Here is a 12133-nt window from a genome sequence, read left to right as displayed (position 1 = left end):
GTTTCTCTGATATGTTTTCTCCTGGCTGTGTTTTCCTGGGGCAATGCAAACAAAACTGTGCCTGCTTTGGCACTTTCCACCATCTGTGGTCCTTCAGTACCATCCTAACAGGTCCTGCACCTTCAAACGCTTCCCCACTTCCTTGTGTTGTGCCAAACAACGTGTCTTGCTGTCCTCAGTGCTGTAAAAATGCTGATCTGTTGAGCTGTGGCACGTGGATCTCCTGCGCAGACACAGTTTGTCTCTGAAGCGAAGAGCTTTCTTAAAGTCGCAGTGTATGGAGAGAGTTCTAATAATTAGAAGGTTTGGGAGAAAATAGCCGATGTAACATAGGAACAAACCAAATCTGGAAAGTATTTCTACCTGAAGAATCTCAAGGGCTTTTATTGAAGAGGAAAATAAAAGAAAGTCCTAGCCAAGCAGCTCCCCAAAACTGAAAATGTTACCTAAATCCTTGAGCAAAATGTACATTTTAGAACGACAGCTTTCTCCAGAATTTGTAGTGGAAGAAATGCCCTTTAAGCAAGGGGTAAAATTGGAAAGGCAGTTTGACAAGTTTTTTTTGAAAGGATTTGATTGTGACTGGCCTTTGTAAGGATAAAGCTGGGCTTAACCCAGTATCTTGAGTGTAGCATCCGTGAGTTTTTTCAAGTATAATAAAATCTAAATATGAACGTTGCTTCAGGCATCTGTCCCTAGAAGTATGGTTCTGAGGATAAGTACTTTTTGGCAGATTTAAAAGCTGCAGGCATTGTGGTTTCAAATTCTTAATCTGAATTTTGCAGCTTGGATCAGTGAAATAAGAGGGAACAGAATCTGATCATTTACAAAAGAGGAAGCATTTTAAAATAGATACTGTGACCAAAGCCAAGTCTCTTAGGTTACTCCAAAGAATTTGTGTAAACTGAGATTCCAGATTGTATAGTACAATTTTGCACTGTAAAAAGCAATTTCTTTCAACATCCAGCACAGTGAGATTTAAAACAGGAACATCACCAGCTTCTGAAGATACTGCAATTTTTCTGGCAAACAGAAGTTCTGAGAAACATGATGTTCCCCAGTCCTACGCCAAGACTTCATCTTGGATCTGCCTTTTGTCTTAGAATTAGCAAATGGGCCCAAAATCCAAGCACTTTTTATAGCTTCAGCAGCAAGGCTTTCTTACTAATTCCCTTTCTGAAGTTTAGTTATTTAATAAAATAGCTCAATGAAATTTTTGAGTAGTAATTAGGCTGCTAGCAGTAAGATTCTCACACCACTAAACTTGCATTCATTTTTATGAAATTTAGGGTAGAGTGTTCAGTTAAAATGAACTCTCGCTTGCTAATAATTTTTTTTTCTTTCATTTTCTTGCTTGTGTGCCAATTTCCACAACCTGACGTTACAGGGTCTTGTTGAGATGTACTGAACTAGAAAAATTCTACTGCCTTTTTTCTAAAGAAAAAGGCACATACCTTAATTTAATTGAACTTAAACTTGTTTATCGCGAGGCTACTTCATTGTATTTTAGATAAATATTATGCAATATGGAAAAATTGTTCCATATATTCTGAAGTTCCCAGTCTCCCTAAATAATGTGATACTAAACCACTTTTTCTCTCCGATAACACCAATTTGTGTAAAATGTTGGTGAATCAGATTTTTTTCTTTAGGAGATATGACAGTGGAGTCTGGGAGACAGAAAGGCTCGTAACTGATTTTATCCCAAACTAAGCAATTGTGTTTGGGAAAGCGAGGACAGGGACAGGGCTTTTGCGTGATAAATGTTACTGCCTGACAGCTCCACTGCCTGGTTTTAGTGGAAAGCACACATGAGGAAGTCCCTTTGCTTGTGCTGAGATAATGCTCTTGGCACAGAAAACGTGATCAGCAATGTTAAGTCACATTACTGGCTGTCTGAAGAGTTAACCATGAAGTAACACTGAATGACAAATACAATCTTTTGCTTAAAATAATTTGCTGTCAGAGATGTGTAAGAAGCATTACAATACATAGTTACTATAGAGTTTATTTAAAGAACTGTTTAATATATTTTAATTTTCTCTTACAGAGTATTAATATTAGGAGCTTCAGGAGGAGTTGGTACATTTGCTGTACAGGTAATATAAACCAGCATGCCCAGGATGCATCTTCAAACTATTCAATATGAAAAAAAAATTAACGGAAGAGAATTGAGGGAAGGAAAGTGAAATAGCAAGCTACTGATCCATCTGTCTGATCAATCTGATCGATATTTCCAAAAGTGAAATATTTTCAGATTTATTGCTTTCCATTTGTTACGTTGTATTAAAGGAGGAAGCAGGGACTTTCAAAGAAAGGAGTTGTGACTGTAGGTAGTAAAAGATTGCATTTCACAGTTTGGGTGCAGGAAATCTCTAATTGGTGTAACTTGAAATATGTAGCTTGTTTTCATTATCTTTCAGTCAGCTCTGCTCCATGAATATGAAAAGAATTTGGTGTATGAGTAGAAAAACTGATGGAGAATGTATCATCTACCGTAACTGTTGTAGGTGGTCAAGTGATGTGAGAGGCACCAGGCTTTTATGTGCAGTGTATGTAAAGCACAGTGGCTTAGATTAGCTTTCCCTCACTGTCTTTGCCCTGCTGCGTTTTTGTCTGTCTTCATTCCAGTAGCTCTAAACTTCGGAGAGTCAACATGCTCTTTTATCGATCCATTAATTGTGGAACATCCTCTTTCCATGCTTTCATTTAATTTGGGGATTTTGATTCTAATTGGTATCATCTCATGCTGAAACATTTTTCTCTTGAGAATATGAAAAAAATACAGAAGTTGAGTGGTTCCATCACTCTGTTCCATGTTACTAGACCATAACCATAGTGGTTTTAAAGAGGCTTACAGGAGAATTTTTAGTGGTATGCTATTTGCCTGATCCGTGATAAAGCAGGTGGCTAAAAGAGATCAGTACGAAAGGCTGACCAGCCACTGACTAGTTGCGATTTCTACCTGATTAATCCTGAGTAAACTACATTAATTAATTTGGAATAAATGTAAAAAATATTACTGTGAATGAAAAATGAGATTACAAAAGAGATAAATAACTAGCAAAAATCCTTTACTTTGCTATAGCTTTTGGAGTAGAAGATAACTTGACATTCTCCCTGTGGTAAATCAGAGATTACTTCCTTCTTTTTCTCGTTCTTAATATTTGAGCTATTTACAGTGAGATAGATATATGAAATACTTAATGAGCAGTAGGAATATAAAATATTTAATGGTTGATCTGGTGACAGTTTTGTAGATTGGTAACTTGTACAGTACCTCTTGGTATACATTTAGCTGACAGGTTCAGATGGCAAACTATTTTATTTGAAGCCTTATTTATCCTGAGACCTGATATCTGTAAGTGGCATTAAAAAACCACCCACCTTCCTCCAACAACTCCTCCCTCCCCAAAACCTCCTTAAATATTGATAAATTCTAACCATTGTTTGTTTGTGGGATGTGTGACAAGTTATCCTGTGTTGGAACACAGTCTCCTCACTCTCTACTAAAGGTGCTCATTTATTATATAAATATAACAAGAGTTTGGCTTTTTAAGTTGTTCTGAGTGTTTCACTGAATTTTAAACTTTGGACTAATTTTTTTTTTATACTTGTTTTTAGCTAGTGAAGGCCTGGGGTGCTCACGTGACAGCAGTTTGTTCTCATGATGCCAGCACACTGATGAAAAAGCTTGGAGCAGATGATGTGATTGATTACAAATCTGGAAATCTGGAAGAGCAACTTAAAACATTGCCCTTGTACGTGTTTGTGTTGCTTAATACTGAGATGAAGGAGTTGGCGGTCAGACCTTCTGCCTTTTGATTGCTTGACTCCACTCTATCAGAACTCCCTCTTTTTTTTGTTTTTTCCCATTTCTAAAGCATTACTTTGTAAAGCAAATTCATCCCAGTCCTTTTTGAATGCAGTTTGCCAAGTGAGTATCCCAAGCACAGATTTCATTGTAAGACTAAGCTGGTTAATTGGGCTTGTGGAGGCAAGCTCACTTTTACATGCTTCTTTTCAATGACTGTGATTTGAACAGTTTTGTTACCTTCCATCCAAGGATCTTGGAGCATTTACAAAGCATGAATAAATTAAAGAAAGTAGCAGAAATCCTGTGTGAGGTTAGTAAATAGTAAAATTGATCTACTAGAGGGAAGAACTATGTCATGAAGCAGTTAGGTGACTTGCCTGAAGGTCTTCAGCCACTGTGCAACTCAACTGGGAGTAAATTTCTCTTCTGTAACATCGGGTACGGCTGCCTCTGATGAACAATCACACTTATCTTGTCACAGCAATTATGTTTAAATTAGCTTGGGGTTTTTCTCTAGAACTGAAGTCTTTTTTGCTTTTGTAATCTTTTCCATCTGTTTAAACTTAGTCTACTGTGACTTGTATTTGAATATGGTACTTACATGGCTCTTTTTAGCTAGATTGAGTTAGCTTTCTGGGAGGGGAAATAGAAGCTGTTCAATCTACCAGAATCTTACCGATAACTGTGCTAAGAAGGCATGTGCCCTTTAACTATGGTGTGATTGTCAGCAGGCCTGAGGTCAACTGTGAGGGTACTGGCACTGTCCGTATGGGGAGGGTGTGCAGCAATTAGCTTAACGGTTTGCAAGCAGTGCTGAATTTGCCTTTGTGCAGTTCAACATCTTAAATGCTAAACACCCATTCTAGCAAGTGACCCTTTTTAGGAGCTATCAACAGCACTGTCTTAAGGTGCAGTTTTATGATGTAGCTGAGCCGATCAGTCAGGTATACTGAGGGGGATGGTCCTACTTCCCTCCCCTTTTCAGTTGTACTGAGTCTTCAGGCTTCATGGTAAGCTAGTTTTTCCTGGAGCCTTAGTTTCATGATTTTAATTTTGCTTGTTGGCAGCTAACTGTTAGGTTGACTGAACTGTAACATGAAATCACATCCTTGGAAGACAGGCAGGAGAACTATCCTTCCAGAGATAAGAACTTTTCTATTTAATTTGCATAAAGTATTTTCCCTCTTATTTGTAGGTTATTTAGATTCAAAGTATGTGTGTATACATATCTATTGCAATCTGGAGATTGCTGGAAATTTACAGATGAGAATGAGCTGTGCATCTAACAGAATAGGTGCATAGCTCCCTGTTGCCCTATTCAGCCTTTACAGACTCACATGCTGGGATAATGAGAAGGAATGCTGAAACGGTGGCTTGTTGCCAGAGGCTGCACATACCCATTCCATGGGGGGAGGGTTTCAGACCCCTTCCATTGTTAGGTTCTATGTCAAATAGGTAGATTTGATGAAAAGAACTGTCAGTAAAGGTAAAATGGTCCCAAAACAAATAGGAAGGTCGAAAAAGACTTTTAGAAGTGAAGCTGAGAATTGGGTCACAGAAAAGACGTGAGGAGAAAAGGGTTAGTAGAGTAATTTTTTTATGTAACTTTGGCCACTGCAACCAACTTTCACGTGAGTACAGCATGTACAGGAGATGTTCCTAGTCAGGGCATGAGTCCAGACTAGTTTTTACATGCATATAGCATATTATTCAATGCTAGGGCCAGACCTCCAGACTGTTCAGTAGCCTCAGTGGGAGGGCTGAAGAGATGGAGCTCTAGAAGGCTTTGAGGAAATAGGGAATGTAGTTGTGCATCTAAGAGTCTACTTTTTGGAGTTTAAGAGCAGTTTAAGATATCTAAATAGCCTGTGTCTGCTGTGCAGTGAATGGACAATAACCCGTAAATTTAACTCCCATTGTACAGTAAAGCTGGGATTTAGCTGAAGTCTTGGGACTTTCTTGCTACTGTCTTGCAGGCAGTTATTTTAATGCATTGCAGTGATATGTAAAAATATAGACTACAGCGAATTTCTGATATGAATTAGCTTAATTATGATGAAATTATTTTCCCCATACCATGATTTTAAATCTGTTCTTCACATGTCTGCAGATTTGATTTCATCCTAGATAATGTTGGTGGATCCACTGAGAAGTGGGCTCTAGATCTCCTGAAGAAATGGTCAGGAGCAACATATGTTACCTTGGTGACACCTTTCTTGATCAATATGGACAAACTTGGAGTGGCTGATGGCATGTTACAAACAGGAGTCACTGTTGGTTCCAAAACTGTAAAGGTATTTGACAAAATCCTATATACTTTAATATTATGTAGTACTCTAGTGGCTTCCTTTGTGGCTTGGATGCTAGTCATGTGGCTCATCTGTCTTATTTTCCTCATATATCATTAAGTATACTTCAGATGCATTTTTATTCTTCTTTCTTGCTCTGGAAGAAAAATGTGTTGGGGTAGTGCTGATTGGTGTATGTGGTAGTTTGGGGTGCTTTGAAGTTTTGATTCCTTATTGTGCTTTTCATTGTGGCCTTTTCCATATGGCCTCTCTAGCGAGTCCTGCTGACAGCTAATGTTTCATAGTAAACAGAGCAAATCCCTGCCTCATTGAAGTGAGGGTAATTTTGCTACTTGCTTTAGGCTGGTCAGGCTTTCTCTTAAAACATTGTTCCATGACTGATTCTCTTCATCCTATTCCAGCACTAGAGAGTAATAAAAGTGGTTGAGGGTGGCTAGAAAGTCTTTCATCTCTTTCATGTTCACGTGTCTGGATGGTGGTACTGATTTTTCTAGTTTTCATAAGTGGATCTTAAAAAATTCAGCCAGTGGCCAGATCAGTGAGGCTTTTTAGAACTTCTCTCTTTCTTCTCTCAACATGTGTACTTGCTCTCCAAATGAATGCTTTTCAAGCAGTTGCCATGGTATTCCTGTGATGGCATTGTTGAATGAGATTCTAAGTCCTGCACCGATACTTTCAAAGGAAAGGTCAAAAACAAAATGAAAATGCTGGGAAGAAATCATGTAATATTATTTCTCAGTGTGCATGTTCCCATGATGAGGAGCATTGTGTGCCATGTATTAAAAATCATCTGGCCACCTTACTCCTATTATGACTTAATCAGAGGAGGTGCTCTTGACTTGTGCTTGTGAGATCTTCCCAAAATGCTTTTCATGGGAGCTGCCATCTGTCATTGGACGGTGATGACTTTGGCAGATGTGATGGCGGAATATTTAATCACTGACACTGAGGTGGAATGTTCTAAATGTCACATTGCTGGCTTTATTTCACCCCCTTTATAAATGTGTATAAACATATAGCACCATTTTTCTGTCATGTAACAAATAATGCTGTTTCTAGCTGCAGAGACAAGATAGTTGTTTTTCTCAACTAGCTGACTTGTGCAATTGGACACAAAATTCACCCTGATACTATTGTGGTAATACAACATCCCTGTCTGTACATTTAATCCACATGCTTCGGTGACTTTTTTTTTCAGAATTAGCATATAGTTTTCCTGTCTTTTCCTTAAGTTACTTCTCTAGTGCTTCTGTCATTAATTTTAGTTCCCATTTCGGTTTCTTCTCATGATTTTTTAATATATTTGTAATCTTTCTTGCAGCATCTCTTTAAAGGAGTCCATTATCGGTGGGCATTTTTTATGCCAAGTGGCCCAAGTTTGGATGAAATAGCAGAACTAGTTGATTCTGGAAAGGTATGTCAGTAATGGTTATTTGGCTATTTGTGCTGAAAGAGATGCTGCTTTGACTCAAAAATGGTGTAGTTCGCAATTAGGGAATAAAATGTTATGAGAGTCACAGTGAGGAAAACTAGTTAAGAATTGACTTGCTCCAGTTTCTAACTTCTGCATTTTGCATGGAATTCAGGAGTTCGTAGTCCTTAAGACTGTTCTGCCTTCTCCGTCTCCACCCTACCTGTTTTTAAAAACTCAAAGCTTACTAAGTTATGAGGAAAGAATGTCCAGCAATTGTTTATTTTTGCCAGTGGGAATCATTTAACATGAACTCTGGTGCTGAAAATGGTCTGTTTTAAGAGGCCTCATTTGGTTCATTTGGTCAGAATGAACATGACTCTGTGTATCTGCATATGCAAAATTGCCTAGCCTGGATGATCAGGAGTCCTGCCCATAATGTGCACAGAATTAGAATATTCAGGTTATTGCAGGTATAGACGATCTGCAGAGTGGTGATAAGAACTTTGTGTTCCATTATTTCAGTGCTTCAGAGTATAATCTTTGTGCTAATTCAGCACAGTGACTTGGAATATCGTGAGCATTCATAAGGTTTTGGGGAATCTCTTAGTGGACTTGGGGGAAAGGCATGAAGTGGCAGATAGATTACTGCTTTTCTGATCTTTTCAGGTTTATAAGCTTGTTACAAAATGTGTGTGAGAGTGAGCAGTTGATTGCCTGTTTATTGGACTGTGTGGTGCTGTAGGTCCTGACAGTGTCCTCTTTTGGATAATTTCATGTTGCCAAAATTCCCTGAGTAGAGAATATGGACAACTGCTGTTAATCTTTCTATATGGTATCTAAGCAGAAGGGGAAGCAGAGTCTGCCATGACTGCTGGCAATTCCAGTAGGTGAACTGTCAGGCCATGTTGTGCTCAGAATTTGTGCATATTAGTAAAATTTAGATGTCTCAAAGTTTGAGCATTGATCTCCTTTTCCGCTATGTGTTATGTTCCAGACTTTGGAGAAGAGTAAATAAATTGCCATTGTACTTAAGGCCTGATTGCATCTATTTGCCACCTCAGTGCTGCTGATCAGAATAAAAATCTTCCTTAATTCAGCCACTCCAATTCCTCTGTCATGACCAGTGTGCTGCTGATGCAGCCAGTGGAAAGTCTGTGTTTCCGAAGAAGTTACCTACTCATAAACAGAGGCTGCAGCATCAAATAAGCTGTGGTGCAGCGTGTTCCTGGCTACAGCTTTGCACCACTCTGCTTTGCATTATGTCCAGTGCTGTAGGCATTATCCCATGGTCAAGAAAGAAACTCTAGAAGATGCTCCTCATCCTGTGATTGCATCCAATCACACTACTAAATTATAATTTTTTAAGAAACAGAAATGCCCTTGTCTTTGTTCTTACCATTTGTCCTAATTCTTAGCCAGTCACAACTTGTTTTGTGTTCTGCTCCTACCTTGTATGCAAAACAAATGCAGAATATGCCCATGAAAGCCTCTTGGGAAACAGCTGTTTATGCAATAGAGATAGGGCTTAATCGGCGTTCTCTGCCTAATAATCTGGACAGGTGAATTGTAATGCCATTTAAAATGTACGTCATACATATATGAATGTCCTGATATACTTTTTGTTGTAAGATGATCATGAGGACAAATATGTTTGCTTTGTCTTTTATTTTCTGTGCAAAAACAGGTCATAATGTCAGACTGTTTATCTGCGTAGTCATTATTCTAGCAGCATTTTACTCTATTTTGTAAAATGTTGTAAACACCCATGCTATCATCAGTATTTTATAAGACCCAGATGTGTTCCATTTAGACAGATGTTAATAAGACTATGACCTTTATTGTCTAGACACAACAGTTCTCTTAAATGGACAGATCATCCATTCAGAAGGGTAAGTGTTTGGAAAAAAGGCAGGAGAGAATTACTGGAGGAAGTGTACCATAATTTCCCATAACTAAGTGAAAAGAAATGTTTATGTTTGAATAGGAGACAATAAATGAGAATTAAAAAAAAAAAAAACACAAAGCAATAAAAGTGTAGCAAGAAGACTTGGGGAAGCCAGTGAAGTGAGCTCATGTAGTTGAATTTCTTAGTTTTGAGTGAATACAGTTTTGAGTAATGCAGACTTAGTTATTTTGAAATTTCAGTGAATCATCTTTTCTGTTACAGACATCTTTATTTTGAGATTGTATGAAGTGTGAATAGGAGAGCAATGGGAGAGCTCCTGAAAATGAGAGGCTTTTTTCAGGGAAGTATAAATCATAAGGGGGGCTTTAAATGAAGGAAATTAAAAAGAGCTGATGATTTAAAGAGATGATGTTACAGTAAGTGAAGTTTGAAGAGCATATCCCTGAAGCATATTGATTTGTCGGTGTTTTTTCTTTTAGTTCTTTTGCACCAACACAGATTTTTAGTTCTGATGAGTTCATCATGTTCCTTTGCGAAAGCAAAAGGATTCTCAATCCTTCAGTGGATGAAGAATAAGCAAAAAGGGCATTTTGTTTTGGTTTTAACACGGATGATCTTTGCAGCAAAGAATAGAGATTTGCAGAATGTCAGCTATGAGGAGGAGTTCTTCTAACAGCCTTTTTTAATGGGGAGAAGAAGGAGAGGATTTGATGAGCTGGTAATGCAAAGAAGTAGAATAATTTTCCTTTTGTAATTTACCTGCACATGAGCTCAGTTCTGGGGATTGTAAAACCATTTTCAGTTTATGAGCTGTTTTCTCTGCCTTGCAGCTGAACATCTTGCAAAGACACTATTGTGAGACTGAGGGACTGGGAGGCTGCTGCAACAGTTATGGGCATGGAGAAAATCAAGTATTTCCTTGTCAAATTTTAGAGATACTGGCTACTTTCTAAACTGCTGGGAAGTCCCTGTTGTGGGTTGAACTCCCCAGTTAATTACGAGGCGATAAGGACTGGCTTAACATGAGCTCCACCAAATGAGTTGATGAAGCGCACGTCCGAGGCTGGGGATCTCTTTCCATGGCAGAATGTTCCTGGTGAATTACAAGATTCTCATCTAAAGACAACTGAAATCAACAGAGCCTTTAGTTCAGGACACAGATCTGCTGGCACACTGTTTGCTGAAGCATCTTCACTGGTCTCTGCTGCCAGCATCATCACTGAAAGGCTTGTTAGGAATTAGTTTGATGTATTTGTGGTCACTGTTGTGGATTTAACATTGACAGTCTTGGTTTTTGCTGCTTGCTTAACTTTTTCCTCCTTTCTAAGGATGTGCCATTTAGTCCTTGATGAAAACATACCAAGCTCTTACGACTACATAAGTTTGTTGAAAGTCTCTAACTTATAGCTGAGTACTTACTGTGCCTTTTGTAAAGCCTGATGGAGGAAGGCAGGCTCAAAAGACTCCTTAGTGTAGTAAGGGGGAGCACTAAGTATGTTGTATGTTCCTGCTCGACTACGATAGGATGTAGGTTAACATGCAGCCCTGCAGAAATTTCAAATTTTCATTTTAATTCAATGTCATTTAGATGCAGTGCAGGTGTGTGTGTGCAGTATTTCTTGTGGCTTAGTACTCTTTCCTTCAGAGCAGAGTTGCATCAGGTGGGCTGATGGGTGAAAGTTGGTTTGCAGAAGGAAGGGTAGAGGACAAGTAGAGTCTCTGATCATGAAATGAATAGATCATTCTTGTGTTGTTTGCTTTCTAGATAAATTTTACAGCACAGGCATACATAAGAAAAACAATTGCCTGCCTATATTAATGTAATTTGTGTGAAATGTTGCTTATACATTTTGCTGAAGACACTAGATGCTTTGGACTTAGCACCTGCTGTTGTGGTTTGGAGGACAGGATCCTGACTGTTCCTTGGCCCTGCTGTCTTCCTGTGTGATGCTGTACAAATCGCATAACCTTTTGCTACCATAATTTCTCTATCTACTAATGAGGGCTAATGCCCTTTATCCACTTTTGGTGATCTGCTCCGAGATACCCTGTTAAAATGTGGAATTCAGTTGTTTTCTATTGCTAGCCTTTGCTATTCGGGAAGTAAACACAAATGGATACGGTCATCCACTTTGACATTACTTGTGTTTTGAGTTGTTTGGATGGCCATGATTTAAGATGGCTTACATTCCTCCTGCAAGCATAGGTTATCACAGCTTCTTGACTCTGTATCCTAACCCATGTGTATTGATTTGCTTCCAATTCATCTTGTTACAGTTCTGCAAGTGACTTTTTCCTTGGCCCTTGTTGCACAATTGTTGCAGATTTCTCTCATCTGTATGAATATCAAACAGCTAATGTAACCTATTGAGTCCTTGAACGTTCTCCAAATCTGGCATCTCTCGTTGTGGCCTTCTCTGCAGTAATTCCAGTCTTTGTCTTTATGGCTGTGCTAAGGTGTCTTACGGTACCCAAGGTGACTCGCCCTTGGGTGGTGCCTGCTTTACTCTCCCTATCTGAAAAAGGACACTAGGGTAGTGATTCTGTACTTCAATGTCTAAATTGATTAGAGATCAGTCCTTCTTCCCACTCTCTTTAGTCACTCACACTCGTTCTGACAACCATCTTTCTCCATGCTAAATTGCAAAGCTTGCACGTCTCTTCCCGCCCCCCCTGCACACACACCC

General features: G+C 38.8%; 1 protein-coding gene across 1 annotated transcript; it reads left to right on the top strand.

Moving 5' to 3' along the window:
• Positions 1 to 463: 463 nt before the first annotated feature.
• On the top strand, positions 464 to 7540 carry LOC104075105 (reticulon-4-interacting protein 1, mitochondrial-like; the record flags this gene model as incomplete). Its single annotated transcript, XM_009575498.1, has 5 exons — positions 464 to 591; positions 2051 to 2099; positions 3625 to 3761; positions 5928 to 6111; positions 7448 to 7540. Coding segments are annotated over exons 1-5 (591 nt in total), but the record flags the coding sequence as incomplete, so codon positions are not given.
• Between the last annotated feature and the right edge of the window lie 4593 nt (positions 7541 to 12133).

Source organism: Fulmarus glacialis, unplaced genomic scaffold (assembly GCF_000690835.1).
Source record: "Fulmarus glacialis isolate BGI_N327 unplaced genomic scaffold, ASM69083v1 scaffold49083, whole genome shotgun sequence".
In the NCBI taxonomy this organism is placed as follows: Eukaryota; Metazoa; Chordata; class Aves; order Procellariiformes; family Procellariidae; genus Fulmarus; species Fulmarus glacialis.
The sequence above is the reverse complement of the archived record's forward strand: the minus strand, read 5'-3'. Positions and strand labels throughout refer to the sequence as shown.